At 32.1% G+C, this 17,009-nt stretch overlaps 1 protein-coding gene across 1 annotated transcript; it reads left to right on the top strand.

Annotated features, from left to right (window-relative positions):
- Positions 1–2,874: 2,874 nt before the first annotated feature.
- LOC122290231 lies at positions 2,875–9,355 on the top strand. Its single transcript, XM_043097825.1, has 9 exons — positions 2,875–4,361; positions 5,284–5,517; positions 5,627–5,865; positions 5,966–6,175; positions 6,331–6,423; positions 6,513–6,608; positions 6,707–7,318; positions 7,446–7,607; positions 9,018–9,355. Exons 2-7 carry the CDS (start codon positions 5,286–5,288, stop codon positions 6,860–6,862), a joined length of 1,026 nt encoding a protein of 341 aa, XP_042953759.1. The 5' UTR covers positions 2,875–4,361; positions 5,284–5,285; the 3' UTR covers positions 6,863–7,318; positions 7,446–7,607; positions 9,018–9,355.
- The last annotated feature ends 7,654 nt before the right edge of the window (positions 9,356–17,009 follow it).

Genomic DNA, 17,009 nt, shown 5'->3' with positions numbered 1-17,009 from the left:
CGCCACAATACCTCCGAGTTGCATGAACTTGATGATGAATCCGACATTGGTGAAATAGACGATGAGAGTGACACTGATCCTAGGAACTATGGCTGTGTTAATGAAACTAATTTAGTAGACATGCTCAATCCATTGATCCGAGTAAATGAAGACAACTTGCCCGTTGATCCTTCAACACTGTCACATGAGCATTTGGCTGAAGGAAGTGACGATGAGGCCTTCATTGATGATGAAGACATTAACGACACTTTTGTGTTGGAAAACATTGATGAGGGGGATAGCGATGGTTAGTTGAATCTTGAATCTTTTTAGTTATTATATAGATTTATCCTGATGGTTATCTTATCCTATTTTTATGATAATGGTTTATCTAATTATAGATAATGTTAATCATTAAAAACCATAGCTATTTATGTCATTGAATGCTTTTAATTTGGATATTCTAGCATACATGCACTAGGTGTCCATGAGGATTTGATACACATGCTTTTTATTATGGGAATAAAAAGAGTATTATTAATTCACTATCATAAGGGTATATATTTTACCATGGGACTTATATTGATGTGTTTAATAATTTATATATTGTGTGTTTGCAGAGAGCGCCTGACTTTACGCATTGGGATATCATCTCCACACTTGAAGACTATGTGTGTGTAAAGGCATTATTTCGCATAAACATGGCCACTGTCTGTATGCTTTCTTTACTTTGACTTGCAACGTTGGATTTTGGTTCTCAACCAGTGCTGGCCCCATGCTCGTTCAGAATGTTTACTATATATGAAAGCCTTACATTTTTGTCAAAAACCCAACTTGACTGAATTAAATTATTAAAGACTCCAACCATTACCTTTTTTAACTATTAATGTTGTTGACATGAGTAAAAGGTGAGCAGCCCAATACACATGATTTATACAACTACATATCAGTCACTGCAACCTATCAGAATTTAGTAAATACAAATAATAGTGCCTATTAGAAAGAGAGATTGAACATGATATATATAAAAAAAATAGACTGAATATGATATATAAAAATAATGGACTAATCCAACGTTCATCTTTCTAATATGGTCAAGGGAAGATAGATGTGTACAATTGTTTATAGCTGATATTCAGTTTGTTAGTTTGCTTGAACTCTAGTAGATAAATGCCTAGTAAAACCAGCAATGTATCTACAAATGATGACCACACCCACTAGTCCATACAAGGTCTGTTTATTCCCTCAAATGTGACTTTTATAATATTATTGTTAAATCTAAAATATACATGTTTCACCATTTTTTTCAATTTTCTTTTTGCTGATAAAGATTAGTGGATTTCTAGGCTGTCCATCATGTCTATCCTAGTCTTACATTAATCCAACGTTCACATGGAAGCATCTCAATATTAGATCTTTACTCTAAAGAATTCATTCTCACATCTTGCTTGGTGAATATAATATTTCATGTTAAATATTCAAAAATATGCTACATTACTAAATGAGATTGGGCTGGAGGACGCTTGCTTAGTGTTAATTACAAATATTGGCCATTGCAAATGCACGGTGTCAATTTCAAACTGACCTTACCACAGTTTTTTCAAATTGTACATGTCTGGACAGGTAGGTCTCCAGATTAAACAATGATTGGATGAAATCATGTATAAGAAGATGGGTTTGAGGAAGAATTTAAAATGCCCATGGAGGATCTAAACTTACCACTAGTTATACACTTGGGGTATCTCGATTATGGTATATGGCAATTGTGAGTACACATCTACTAGTTTCTTAGGTGCAAAGAGAGGTGACCAATGTGTATGTCACCTTTGAACAGATGGGACATACCATACTAATTGCCATATATAAACCAGAATCAACACTACTAATGATTTCTCACTTATATACTAACAATTTAGATCTTTAAAATGAAAAATAAAGAGTGACAATGAAGTACTTTGACCTTTCTCACATATATGAAAGGTTTGTTGCTTGGATGCTGGCTTTTTTAAGTCCGTGGCAAATTTGTTGTTAGATAATGGTGGAAATTATTTATACATAAAAAGCCAAGTCACATGCGGAATTGTAATATAGAATAGTGGAAATGTATATGCTAATATTAGAAAAGACACAATGTTTTGGAAGGTGTCTTTGTTTTTGCGCCCATTGGGTTTGAGCAAATGGTACATTTTATAATATTTTGCACTCAAATATGGAGTAAAAGGGCATTAACTAGAAATGTGATAACGAAGGCATAAAAGGTCATTAACTAGAAATGTGATAAGGAAGGCATAAACCAATGTTATGTAATCGCTGTAGTTTGCACTCAAACTGTGGATTGTTGTTGTAACCATTGACAACAAATCACATGATGATAGTGCATCGGCAAGATATATTTCTCAAAGTCAAAACGTCCATCGCTAGCATTAATGTCTCATTTTCAATTGCCATGGTCCATATATGTTTTAGGTGCAAATTTAATTCCCCAGTAATCTTTTGGCCAAATGGAAGGAGTATTTATATACTCTGTGAAAAATTAGACATATTTTTTCACAGAGTAATGTACCTTGTATTACGATGAATTTAATAAAAAAATTTCATTGCAATATTCAGTATCACTTACGATCTACCATTTATAATTTACACAGGTAGGTCTACAAAATGGATGTGTTGTTGTAACTGTAAATCTTTGAAAAATGTTCATGTACTGGTTTGAGTAAACAAGCTTCCCAATTAAAGAATTTCATATGTTGCATAGGTAGAAATATGAGAATGAGAAATTTTAACACGTCAGCAATAAAATCCAATGTCCAAAACATACTGGACATTTACATTAAGAAAAAGTGCACGATTTATTTAATTCATTTTTCCAATACTTCCCCACAGGTTGGACACAAAGATACATTTCCGGCAGCCGGGCCCCAATTTATATGAAGGTGCATGTATTTCGCAATATTAATGTTTTATTTTAATATACTCATATTCACCAATCTACTTTAGAGCTAACATGTGTATAGAAGAATGTCGGATGTGTACCTTAATCAAGATATAAAATTTGTCCAAATTTATATTTGATTGGTATTTGGAGTCTACCATATACTTAATATATGTACAAGCGGTATACCAACTATATTCATTAATCAAGATATAATGAAGGTAGAGATTTTTATTTTATTGCATAGTGGAGTCTACCATATACTGCCCATGTGTATAACATTCCATTTTTATTTTATTGCATAACGGATTCTACCATATAGTCAACATGTATAAAAATGGAATGCCATTTGTCTTCATTATTCAAGATATAAAATTAAAGGGATTTTTATTTTATTTCATATTGGACCACATATACTTAACATGTGAACAAAACAATGAGATATATCTTCATTAATCAAGTTATAGAAATAAAGAGATTTTTATTTTATTGCATATTAGAGTCTGCCATAGACTTAATATGTGTACAAAAGAGCTGCCAGCTGTCTTTCATTAATCAAGATATCAAATTAGAGAGATTGTTTATTTAATTACATATTGGACTCTACCCTATCACTTACATGTGTACAAAAGACTTAACATGTGTACAAAACAGCTGCCAGCTGTCTTGGAATCATCAAGATCTCAAATTAACGTTTTTATTGCCTTTTATTGCATATTGGAGAACCCATTTTCCTCCACATGTGTACGTACAATGATCGTGTGTACTAAAATGCTGCCATCTATCTTGAAATAATCAAGATATCAACTTAAAGTTTTTATTTCCTTTTATTGTAACTTGGAGAACCCATTTTCCTCCAGCTGAATACGTACAATATAATTTGTACTAAAATGCTACCAGCTGTCTTGGAATAATCAAGATATCAAAAATAAGAGTGGTACATTTATTTTATTGCATATTGGAAGACCCCATATACGTAACATGTGTACAATGTTCAGCCTCAAAAGAACTGCCAGCTGTCTTCATTAATAAAGATATCAAAATAAAGAAATTCTTGTGATAACCTTTTCAAAATACTACATGTATTTTCGCCCAGCTCTTACCAAGACGTCAAATGATTGTACTTAATTGGCTCTTTTACATGTTGCGGCATACGCGGGAAAGTATTATTTGGAAGAGGCGGGATTTTATAGCCTGGAAAGTGGTGACTTGGTGCCAGTCTATAACTTCAGAAGTGACAGAAGCTGTACATCAAAATCTTCGTGGGTTCCAAAGGCCAGTCCATTCCTCATGCTCTGGGTTCTAGCAGGTTGAAGGAGTAAGGAAAGAAGATCTAGAAGTGGGTTTTGAAGCTGAACCCCAAATTCCTTATACGCACTGTGGTATTTATATCACTAGACTTTTTCAACCAGTTGGCTGTAGACCTAACCAACAAAAAGCTAAGCAAAAGGTATGTTTTTTCTAACCCTACAATAACATTCTTTACTTTTCTTTGTAAAGACACAAATGCAATTTTTTCTGTGTGATATAACAATGGAACAAATCAGGAAAATATCCAAACCCACATTGTATCTAGCAAATTTCTGAATGTTGTAACTGAACTATTAAGAGTTTTTCAGCTATGGGTTGATGTAAGAAAGATATTGAATGATGAAATGGATACTAGTGTTTCAATAAAAGGTTAAATAAAAATTCATAGAGGCTTGAATATATGCTTAAAGGTGATGTTGTTAACATGCCCTAAACATTATACACTAGGCATGTAACTAAGTGAATGTGAACACAGGGAGCAGCATCTTACCTGCTGGATAGTGTGTTGCACACACCTCATTTTTAGTCATTGTTTTTTTGTCAAAGTAGATGGCTTGAGATAAGATAAGGATGTTGTTAACATACTTGAAATGTCATTCTGGTCTCTGAATTTAACAGAGACCAGAATGTGATAACACCTGCAACTTTAAATTCAATTACAAATGATGAAGAGGCCAGACTGTACATGATAATGTGATTATACAATGTATTCTATGGGTTGGTACATAACTTGATGCAAGAGTGTTTATGCAGATTTGCATGTGATCAGTGGGTAATAATTGGTGACTAGTGAATAGAAGGTATATTTAATTTTGTGAAAATGTTAGTTTATCTTTAAAAGTATTTCATTCAGCAGTATTATCACAAATTCAGGAATTGTGTATATTTTCAGAAACATTCGCACAATGATGTTTACTTACACAGTGATGTTGGTGGGGAATTAGGAGTAGATAGTAAATATGAAAAGCTAAAACATTATGTATAGTGTTGATAACTACTGGTATGTGGTAATGTTCATATTCCATGTTGATTGATGTATTGTGGTTGACTTGAAAATACAGTCATGTACAAATCAGGTAAGAGATTTAGGAGGGGACGACCTCGACGTCCCCTAATCAACTCAAGCCCTATTAAAGAAGTTCCAGACTTGGTGCCTCCGACTACAGTTCTACGAGATGAGGAGGATCCCATAATTGATGTCTTAGCTGAAGTAGTACCAGAAATGGGCATAGAAGAAGCCAATCACGAAGTACAACATGACATCAATGAGAGAGATAATCTCACTGATATGCCCGGTAAAGTTTATGATGTATTATAAACATGTATAGGGTTCTAGTTTTGATGTTTATAATCCTTAGCCATGCTTCACTGTATTGAATAAGTTTATACATGTTTATAATACAGTTTCCCCCATTAAAAAACGAGGCCGAGGGCCTACGAAGGGTACTGCATTTGAAAGGTTGAGAAAGTATGGTAAGATCCCTTTAAATATAAAGGATGGTTATAGGGGTCCTTCATGCGAAAATGCTACTATATTCAGTAGTCGAGTGAGCTGGATTATAAGAGTACATGCTGAAATGCGCCATGCTAGTTGGATTGCGGTTGGCGACAAGGAGAAGCACGAGCTCATCACTCTTGTTAGAGTAGGGGTTTAATATATATGCCTAGTAATTTTTATTTATGAATATTGATGGCCTATATTTGAGTGACTTCTTGTATGTGATATGATACAATACATTGCAGGGTGATTTTGAGTTGGACTGGACAAAGGAAAATCATCGTGAAGCTGTAGTAAATGCATTAGCTGATAAGTATAATGCATACCATTACGAACTACACAAGCACTACCGTAAATTTGCAGCACATGAGGAAGCATTAGCTGGTCGGAAAGAGTCAGTGGAGCCACATGTTTGGGAGTGGCTCTGTGAACGATGGGCGAGTGGGGCATTTAAGGTAAGTATTTTTTGTGTTATAACCTTTTCAGATAAAACTGAGGCAGATTTTTTTATCCTTTAATAACATGCTTACAATATATATGGTTAGTTTTGTTGAGGCATTGAGTATTGGTGTGTAAGTGCATGACAATAAATCTTTGGAATATATTTCAGGAGCGGTCTCGTAGAAACACAAATAATAGAAAGAAACAGAAAGTTAGACACACTGGTGGGAGGAAATCATTTGTCAGGCTTATGGAAGAGATGGTAACATATTCAGTGTTTTACCTTAATTTTAAATACTTGCTGTCCAGGAAATGATAATGGTTTAAATGTCTCATAATTTGTAATTGAAGGGTGAGGAGGCACCAAATATGATTGAATTTTACAAACAAACACATTGGTCAAGAGAGAAAGGGAAATTCATCAATGCAGCAAGTGAGTTCAACTATGTGAGTTAGCTGAACCCTATCCAGATTCTAATGATTTAGTTTCTTTATGCATGGCTGACCTTCAGAAAATAATATATTTTTTATCTTTATAATTTCAGAATCTGATGTTAGAGAGGTTGAATGAGAAAGGGACAAAAGAGGATCAGGATGATGATGCTACTGCTGATGTATTCAAAGAGGTTTTAGGCTATAAATCTGGATATGCACTTGGACTGGGCCACTCAGTCATTCCTGAGCCCTCCCCTTTTATGTAAAAGAAAAAGACATTTAAACGATTGGCGGAGGAGAATGAAAGGAACAAGACCTGTGCAAACCATTACAAGACTCAACTAGAGTCACTTTTGGGTGAAATGGCTGATCTACGCAAATAATTTTCAGAGCATGACAGACAGATAAACATGATAAGCTCACAGTTAGAGTCAAAAATCTGGAGTCTCAACAAGAGACTCTCGGAGATGCTTAGGCATCTCTCATATAGTTTAGCTTTTTGAAGTGTTGGGAATTTTTGTGTTTTTTGTTCCCCCTATGGAAATGGCAGTGTTAAATGCCTTCTGAAAATTGATGTGTATTGTGGGCAGGTAAATGGGGGGTATTTTGATAGAAAGGGTGGGAGGTGGTTGGATAAGTGGGATTTTGTGTTGGTTATTGTAACATGGTATCTTAATGGAAGTAGGTTGTAAGGAATGTTTGGTGGTGGTCATAACAATCAGGTAATCTTTATTCTCCTGTCTGGCTGTATCTTCAAGCCTACAATGATAATTTTGGGTTTATAGTATCTTGTATATAGTTTAACTGAGTGTGCACAGTTGACTAAAATATTTTGCTACTTTAATTCAGGGATATTGCTGCATGCATTAGCTGCATATTTGTAAAGGTTCCAACCAACAATGGTTCTGTGAGTATGTAGATGTTGTTCCAGTACAGTTACAAGATGTTGAGATCCAATTCAGGAAATGGTCAGGAAAATATAACTGAATAGGAGCTTCAGATCTGGTGATGGTATATGTTACTGTGATCTATTATTGTTTACATCCGATCAATTCATAGTGCATTATGTTAGCATATGGAACTTGCTCCTAGACAACATGTATGTTTAAAATATATGGGATTTTGGTATATTGACTGTTGTATTTAACACCATAACTAGCTGGAAATTATTCTCTGTGGTTAAACTGTTTGGTGGAAGATAAGAATTAGTTTTTGTCAAAAAAATGTGTATGCATGGTTGCAGCTCTTACATATTATCTTAAAATGATCTCTTTGCAGCGTATATACAATTTAGAGACATATATAGGCTATCAAAAGAAGGAAGGAAAAAAAAGTATAATGTCAGTGAACTTATATATGGCCTTGCAAATAACATACTTGTACAACAAAGATTAATTTGGCCAGTTTCATCTTTAAACTAGTGGTTGCAGGAAATTATATATTGGAGCTGTCAAGCATATTCATAGTCTAGTTTAGACCCAGTTTACTGTTTTCATATATAATATTTTTGGGTATCTTATAACTGTCATATGGTATATGGGTCATAGGGTCAGATTTTGGCTAAACATGTGATCACCAAGGTAGTTCATACATGTAGTTTTTGTAATATTCAGTCTACTTGGTTTTGATAGATATTGTTTAGCACTCATAAATGCTGTTTGATCAATCCTTACTGACCCATAGGATTTTATCTCGCTATAAGTCAAACTCTCATTCACTTCATTGTGGGAAAGGTCTGATTTGTTGAACACAAATTGAGGTCACAAAATAAAGCTTGTGTTGGAAATTGGCTATCCCTAAAACCATTGTTTGATCAATATTACTTGCATCTTGGAGACATGTAATTTTGTGAATGATCAATTGCTGATGTTAAGGGGCCTATATACAGAAACCTTGATGTTTTTGTCTCCAACTATATTGAGCATACTGAGATATATTGGTAACATATATATATATATATATATATATATATATATATATATATATATATATATATATATATATATATATATATATATATATGTATGCATTGGAAGAACATTACTAGATATTAATAATGAGTGCCCAGTGAATTTCAGACTTGGAAATGATTTGCATATTAGGTTTCTGGTAGGAAAATCTTGTATTGAAGAAGGGCCATATTTTTAGATAATTACATGTTGGATAATCTGCATATTGCAGAAAATTTGCCAGCTTGGTGGAAGATTTTAGCATATATTGTCTGTGACTTTAATATTGTAAATGCCCAAGTATATTAAGGGAGATGGTATGTGAGGATATCTTACTCAGATCACTATTAGTTTGTAAGTTGTAATGTTCTGTTTTTTTTTTTTTTGGCCATGTCAAGAGAAAGATCAGTCCTGTTATGCAAACTTTAATTGTTAATAAACTGAATTTGTTTTTTTTGTTCCCATTGTCCAGGTGTTTTTCATTCACTCAAAAAGTTGAAAATCTATCCATACAGAAGCTACATTGGTACAGCTGGAATCTCATCACCTTGGACGATAAAAAATGAATGATAGAAACCTTGAAAGCAATGGAGCTATGCACTATTTCTAGGCTGGAGCAAAGTTCATCCCAACTATATGTAGAAGTATATAGTTGTTTTATGGGCTATACAATAGTTCTAACTATTATGTTGATCCTCCCATTTCCTTCCCACACAGTAAACATTGATGTATTTCGTATATGCAATCTAAACATTGAAACATGTTTGAATTAATTATATATATGTACATGTATATGAACAGGGGAATTTATGTGATATGGTTGTGATTGTGTTTTTGAGTACTTTTGCCATCTCTCTCAACTAGGTAAAGCCCAATTTACGACCATTTATGGAAGGGAACTTTTCTGATGAATGTGTATTTGTTTTTCCCCAGGAGCAAGCAATTGTGGCAAAAACGTGGTATAATTATTTGCCAAAACAATATAACGAAAATAAACTTCATGGGAAAAGATTATTTGCTAAGATTGTGGTGGTGGGAAATTCTACATTTTTAGTGAATGGTCTTGGTGGGGAATAGCATTTAAGTAAATATGATGACATTATTTTTCACAAGACATTATCATGGAAAGTAATCTTTTACCACAATAGCGTTTATGGGTAAATCAGCTTACATTCATGGCTACCACATGCTAATTACCCACAAGAGATTTGGTGGATAATAGTTATACCCACGAAGCTAATATCATAGCAAAATATTTAATTACCCAGAAGACACATGGTGGGTAGTAGTTATTCTCCACGATGTGTTTCATGGAAAAACATGCAAGTTACCCACAAGAAATTTGGTGGGTAATAGTATAACTCACGAAGTGGTTCATAGAAAAACGTGCTAATCACCCTTGGTTCAATTTGGTGGGTAATAGTAATACTCACGAAGGAGTTCATGGAAAAAGATCCTAACTACCCACAAGAAATTTGGTGGGTAGTAGTTATACCCACGAAGAAGTTCATGGCAAAACATTTCATTACCCAGAATACAATTAGTGGGTAATAGTTATACCCACGAAGGAGTTCATGGCAAAATATGCTAAATACCCACAAAATAATTGGTGGCTATTAATTATACCACGAAATGTACTGGTGAGAATTGTCTGTCTTTCACGAGTTCTATAGTATTTAAAAGGGTTTTTGCCACGAAAAGGATGACTTTTGCCTATAGAATATGTTGTGGTTAATTCCATGTAGTCCTCACGAGTTAGAGGTCTCGTGGAGAGAAATACCTTTTTCCACGAAGTATATGCCACGAGGCTCCCACGAACAAAATTGGTGTGCACAGTTCTTTTTCCACGAAAATACGGCCTTTTGCCATGAAGGGCTCCTTGAAAAAATCTTAGATTTCTTGTAATGGGTACTGCATTCAGCTTGGTACTGCATGTGCGTTAGGTCAATTCATAAAGACCTATTAATTAAGTACGCTTGTTCTCCCTTTCGTTCACATTTTTTTTTTTTTAAAAAAAAAAAAAACCTAAGTTGATGATCAGTAACGTCTAGAGTAAAAGTACGTACGTAACCCCTTTTAAATCCTACAATTTTACGAAGATTTTTTCCGTTTGAAATTCTACTGATCATCAACCACATATATAAATATATAAGCGTGTCAAGCAGAGCGTATGGCTCTTTAAAAAAAAAAAAAAAGAATTAATCAAAGTGGAGGTGAGTCATACTTGCTCATATATATATATATATATGCAGTAGTATAATGTGATCTCTGATCTATTCTCAGTACTCTTTGAAATTTTACTATTCATTTATCTATTTGTTTTATCTTTCCAAGAAAGAAAGATTACAAGAAAACTAAGATCGACGAGCGAGCTAGCTAGCTAGGGACACTAATCATGCAGCAATAATTGCTTAAAAAGCTACTGCATGCATGCAGAAGCAAGATCATCGGCCTGTAATTAATTTTCAAGAGCCAAATGATCCCTGCCAATTATAATTTCTTACATTATCTCTTATCATGATTTGTGTCCTTTATATATATATAAACATCATGTTCACAGTTCACGCGCATTTAAAGGTAGGGACATGAAATGATACTGTACGCATGACATAGATGCGAGTGGGGGAGCTAGCATGGATTTCAGCATTATTAATTGTCCCATGCCATATGTCTTTGAAAAAGGTGAACCGACAACTTCTTTAAAAAGTTTTCCATGAAATATGTCAAGTGGTCACAACCATGACCAGGCAATTATGATCTTCCAGTCCCATACCATTTACCACATGAATCCTTGAATATTGCAATTTCCAGGCAAACCCTAGTAGGCATCTAATTTCTAGGGTATGCTCGTTCTTTGGATTAAATGATTTTTTATACTTCGGTTGCCCTAAAAAAGGTTTGGAAACAATTTAATTATAAGCTGGAATTTCTATTGAGTGGATACAAATCTCAACCTTGGATATATATATATATATAGTATATATACACCTTGTAAATTTCAGTTTTGGCAAAAAGAAAAGGGAGTTAATCAACTTAATCCACCCACGTATGATAGGGCTAGCTGATCATCTGCTATATATCCCCAGCTCATACCTGAGTATTTTGTCCCAATTATTGAAAATCTTGGTTTTTGTCTGCATTAGCTCACAAAAGGAGAGCTTGTGTTCACGGATCCAATTGCTTAACTTCCTTCTGCTTCGAAGGGTCGACATTCGATCATACCCCCGAATATTCCAACTGCCAAAAATCATGAGGAATTCTAAAGAAAATTAAGTCCACCAAGAAATGAATGCATCACCTATATATTCCTCCACTTGGCCGGCAGGGTATAATTAATTAAGGACTCATCTTATAATTAATTAAGTAATAAAATATATCTAATAATATTTTTCATCATTCCTATAAAATATATCTAATTAAAAGAAACTCTTTGGCCTTAAGAGTTTCTTTTATGGAGAAATCGTACGTAGGGATTATTGATCAATAGCCACAATTAACCCTATTATAAGGAATACAATATTGAACAATCAAAGGATCCTCAGACGTTTCAGTACCCAAAGTATACTTACAGTACTCTTACGTACCCTGATCATGTGCTATATATATATATAAGGAATAGTAGATGATTGATCAGATGAGTACTACTGAATATGGATGGAGGTTATCCCAGAATATTCATGCATCATTATCACCACCAATCTTTCCTTTTTCCTTTTTCTCCCCACACCTCTCTCTCTCTCTCTCTCTCTCTCTCTCTCTCTCTCTCTCTCTCTCTCTCTCTCTCTGTATATATATATATATCTAACTCTAGATCCACGTACAAAAAATTTAGTCGAGTTTATAAGACTATATATATATAGCTCCTCTTCAATACAAAACGGCCTAGTATTGGAAGGCAAAATTCAGCCTCCATATTTGACTGCATTTATTAACACGTCCCTTTCCTTTCGTCTCTTACATATATTCTCTTGACTAGAAAGTTTACACAATTGAAAAAATAAAGCCAATATTAAAACCCACATCATGCTGAAGTACTTAATTAATTGATAATTACATGCAGTACCTCATGTACTTCTCATACGTGCTCTTGGGTTTCTTTCCTGCAATTATATATGTGTGTGTGTGTGTTTGAAGAACTACTGAATGTGATTGCTGTACGTACAACTCAAACTCATTCTGGCTTATGTTTTGTGGCGAAGAACGTGTGGACACAAAACGCCAGTGTTTTTCACGGCCATGGCTTTAAGCTGGGACGGTCGACGTCACTCAATTTGTCTAAAGTTATAATGCATGTATACGTACGTACGCGGTGAAGCTGTCTCTTTGGAGTAATCCTGATCGTCGACAATTCCGGCCTGATGAGGTCATTTATATATCGGATATAGCATGGAGGAATTCCGAATTAGTCTAGATTATATAAATATATATAAATATATATATATATATATATATATATATATATATATATATATATATATATATAATCAGGACAATTCCAGCTTTATGCTCTGTATATATATGCTAATTGCATGCCGACAAATAATATTGATCATTAGAATATCGGGAAAAACTTATTTAATTTGTTTTGGGAAACATTGAGAATCATTTTATCGACTTGTACGTTCATATATATAAATTAACGAGGAATAATATTTGGCTAATTGTCCTAATTAATTCAGAAAAATCGTATATATGTTAATCTTATATATATATATATACACACACAAAGGTACAATATTATCGATCGATTTTACTAGTGATCATATGTGTATATATATATATATACTGTAGATCATATTTATACACAGACACGGTAGGAACCTTAATTATAGTACATTAATATATAATAACATTAATATTCTCGCCCCCTTTTTCTATAATATATATATGTGCATATATATATATGTATATATATATGTATCTACCATACTAGAGAAGTGCGACCTCAACCTAAAGTTAACAAATCCTGACCTTTCATATAAAATTCATGACAGATCATTGCCAACATGCACCATTCCTTTATCTATCCCCGCTTAAAAGAAAAATCATAACCAATAGCAAACAACATATTTCGAAGGTATTATATAGTGGTCGTCTTTATATCCAAAGTTGTTGTTGTTGTTGTTTTTTTTTTTTTTTTTTTTTTTGCTTTTTCTCTTTTTCGTAATAACTTGTTTATAATATGAGTAATGCTATGTACGACTAGTGCGTAAAAACTAGCCGCGTAATCGTTTTAAAAAATAGTGAAATTTATTATTAAAAAATTAGTATTTTTTATCCTGTGTGTCTCATATTTACTCATTTTTTAAAAAGAGATTGCATTGCATTTGCACATTCTATAACTTCAAATATCCATTCTCTTATAATATGTATTCTGAAATAAAGGGTTCACGATTTGTTAAACTTGAACCCACAAATTAGTTTTTTTTTCAAAAACTTGGAGGGATGTTTGGTCCTTCATTTCTTTATACCAAACCCTTCCATTCATTTTGTATGAAGTTCGAACCTAATTTAATATATAGATATCTCGAAGAAATCTTGAAATTGTCGGGTTTCATTAATATTATTGTCAGCCAAACATACGTACATAATTAATAGTTCAGCAAAATACTAGGGGAGCATTAAATGCACGTGTCACATTAAATACCTACGTAATTAATTAATAATTCCGGTCCTAATAATCTACGATCGATGCGGTTCTTTTTTTTTTTTGGTACGCAATCTAATTTAGAGAACTTGCCATGATTAAGGTACTTAACCCTAACTCTAAGGATTAATTAAGCCCTAGTAGTCTTTTGGTGGGAAATTGATTTCCTTAATTTTCATGGTATTGGTGGCATCAACCATATTACAAACTGTCATGAGCTGCAAGCTGCCCTCATTTTGCTTTCTTCACCATTTTTTTCATCGATAAAAGGCGTAATTTTATTTTCCTCAGTTCCAATAAAAGAATTTATATTATATACAGTTATTTTTGTGTATTTTTTCTTAATTATAAATAATATGATTGATCAAAATAATGATTTAATATTAAAAATTACAAGTTCGATGACATTTACATGATCGTGTGTTTTGTGATCTTGACATTTAAGGCATGCAGAGAAATGAAAATTAAATAAAAACACCACTGATTTCTAATTAAGAAGATTTATATATATACCTTCAACTAATATCTTTATATATATAAAGTGGCTATCTAACGGAATTTTGTTGATTTAACGGTTTTTGTTGTTTTACCGTTAAAACTAACGTCGTTAGTTACATGAATAAATTAAAGTGACTCTCTCTCTTCTTAAAAGTTCTTATTTTTTTAATCTCTCTCCCAAATCACTTATGAATAAATTCATAGTTATTAAAATTTATGTAGCCTATAACCCATGTATTAATGATCATTTATTTAGGAGGTATATTAGATATTTATATAGATATATATATATATATATATACTAGGTGGGAGTAACGTGCAAAGCACGTTTGTCTAATTTTATGAAATGATTATTTGTAAAAAATAATATATATTTTATAAAAATTATTGATGTCACTTAATAATTTAAGGCATATTAGAGAAAATAAAAAAATTAGTTCAAAATATCATATAATCCAATACATATTTATAACATCTATAATTTTAGCAAAGATGTATGCGAAAAATTTAATAAAAGTCTAACACAAACGGTAGTTCAAAATATGTGTCGTTTGATGTTTGTATTATAATTCATCAATTTATGTCATCCTGTAGACAATCAATAGAGACAACATTAAAATTCTTATTTTGCTGTTGGTTGAGTTGATCAGGGACAACACAAAGTTAAAACATAATCTTTTTATAAAATTTGTGGTATAATATTTTCTATATATAGCATATATATAAATCATAAAATATATTTTGAAATTGTTGGCCGAATTTACTCTTTTTTTATTAGCTCAAGGATCACGGCCTTTGTCACGTGCCTATCATAGCAAGCCTACGTATGGAATATGACTTAGCGGAAGCTACGTCCTACTACCATGGGGAAAAAAAAATACTTGATTAAACACACTTGTATTATATATTATATGAGATTTTTAAATTTGGAATACTCAATAATCTGAGTTAATGAAACGTATCATATATGTATATTATACTTAGGGATTCACGTCTTATACACCTAATACACGTGTATATGTCAAGGAGAAAGAGAAAAATATAATAACTAATCTTTAATTACTTATTATTATATAAACTATTAAGTATTATAATTATTGAGATTAATAAATCATATAACAACATTGAATGCTATCTCTCTCAACATTTATGTCTTCATTTTATGTGCCAAACCGTTAAAACAAACGGTGTTAACTTTAACAGAAAAACAAGAAAAACCGTTAAAACAAGATTTTCCGTTTCATACACACTTTTTATATATAGAAGATATATCTATATAAATTATATAAATATATATTCTATATTCTATTATATATATGATATTTTATATAAATTATAATTTATATAAGTGATTTAAAATTTCTATTCATTCCTTATATAAATAAAGAGAAATGTAAAATAATTAAGTTTAAATCTATTTACCAACTACATTTAAAAATACAATTATCCAATAAAATATTATTTATTTATCAATTTAAATTCATTATGAAACATTAAAATCAAATAATAATATCTTATAAAAATTATATCACAAAAAAAATAATCGTTTTATTAAACTAAGAAAACGTGCTCTACACGTTGCTTTACTGTTAACGATTTATCTCCTGTGCTGCATAGTTTTGATTCAAGGTTCGTTTTTTCAATTCTAAATGCTTTAAAACTGATTTAAGTTTATCTTACTATTTGATGTTAGAAATTATTTTTTTTTTCTAAAAGCATTATATTATTAATCAAAAAAATTTTCTTAATAAAAATAATATTAATTCTTAAAAATAATATTTTTATACATTGGGCGAACGTACCTTGGACGTTGCCCAACTACTAGTATATATATATATATAAATAATCTCTTATCAAAATTAGAAATATGACGTTGTCTTAAAATTAAATATTTTGATAAGACTGACTAAATTAATTCACAGGTTATATATATTGGTTCCAATAATGCAGGACACTACGTACAATATGGAAATCTTAATTTAACAAATCCTAACAAAACATAAGACATTTCTCGCCTAAATTAATATGAGTTCTGTTACATATATTCATTTTTACATATTTTTTGAACATTCATTTGATGAAATGGGTTAAAATAGTTATTTTATATTGAAAAAAATAACTCAACCAATCATATTAGTGAAGTAAACAAAATAGTACATAAAAGTAATTGCATATAGAGTTTTTGAATTAATATTAATGCCTGCTGCTTACTTTTTTTTTTTTTTACCTCTTTCAGAGAAGCGTCGTCCTTTGGTGTTCAATGGCTCTTAAACAATAATTTTTGACATTTTTTTGGAAAGCTAACTATGCTGTGCATAC

This window comes from Carya illinoinensis, chromosome 12 (genome assembly GCF_018687715.1).
Source record: "Carya illinoinensis cultivar Pawnee chromosome 12, C.illinoinensisPawnee_v1, whole genome shotgun sequence".
NCBI classification, from domain to species: Eukaryota; Viridiplantae; Streptophyta; class Magnoliopsida; order Fagales; family Juglandaceae; genus Carya; species Carya illinoinensis.
Note: the sequence above shows the minus strand (reverse complement) of the source record. Positions and strands in the feature narration are given on the sequence as shown.

What these genes read in the sequence shown, in the direction of transcription:
- LOC122290231 (XM_043097825.1), top strand. Translation starts at nt 5,286, where the DNA reads ATGTACAAATCAGGTAAGAGATTTAGGAGGGGACGACCTCGACGTCCC. An exon ending in AGCTCATCACTCTTGTTAGA is followed by an intron (nt 5,866 to 5,965) that starts GTAGGGGTTTAA and finishes AATACATTGCAG; the next exon opens with GGTGATTTTGAGTTGGACTG. An exon ending in TCAGGCTTATGGAAGAGATG is followed by an intron (nt 6,424 to 6,512) that starts GTAACATATTCA and finishes TTGTAATTGAAG; the next exon opens with GGTGAGGAGGCACCAAATAT.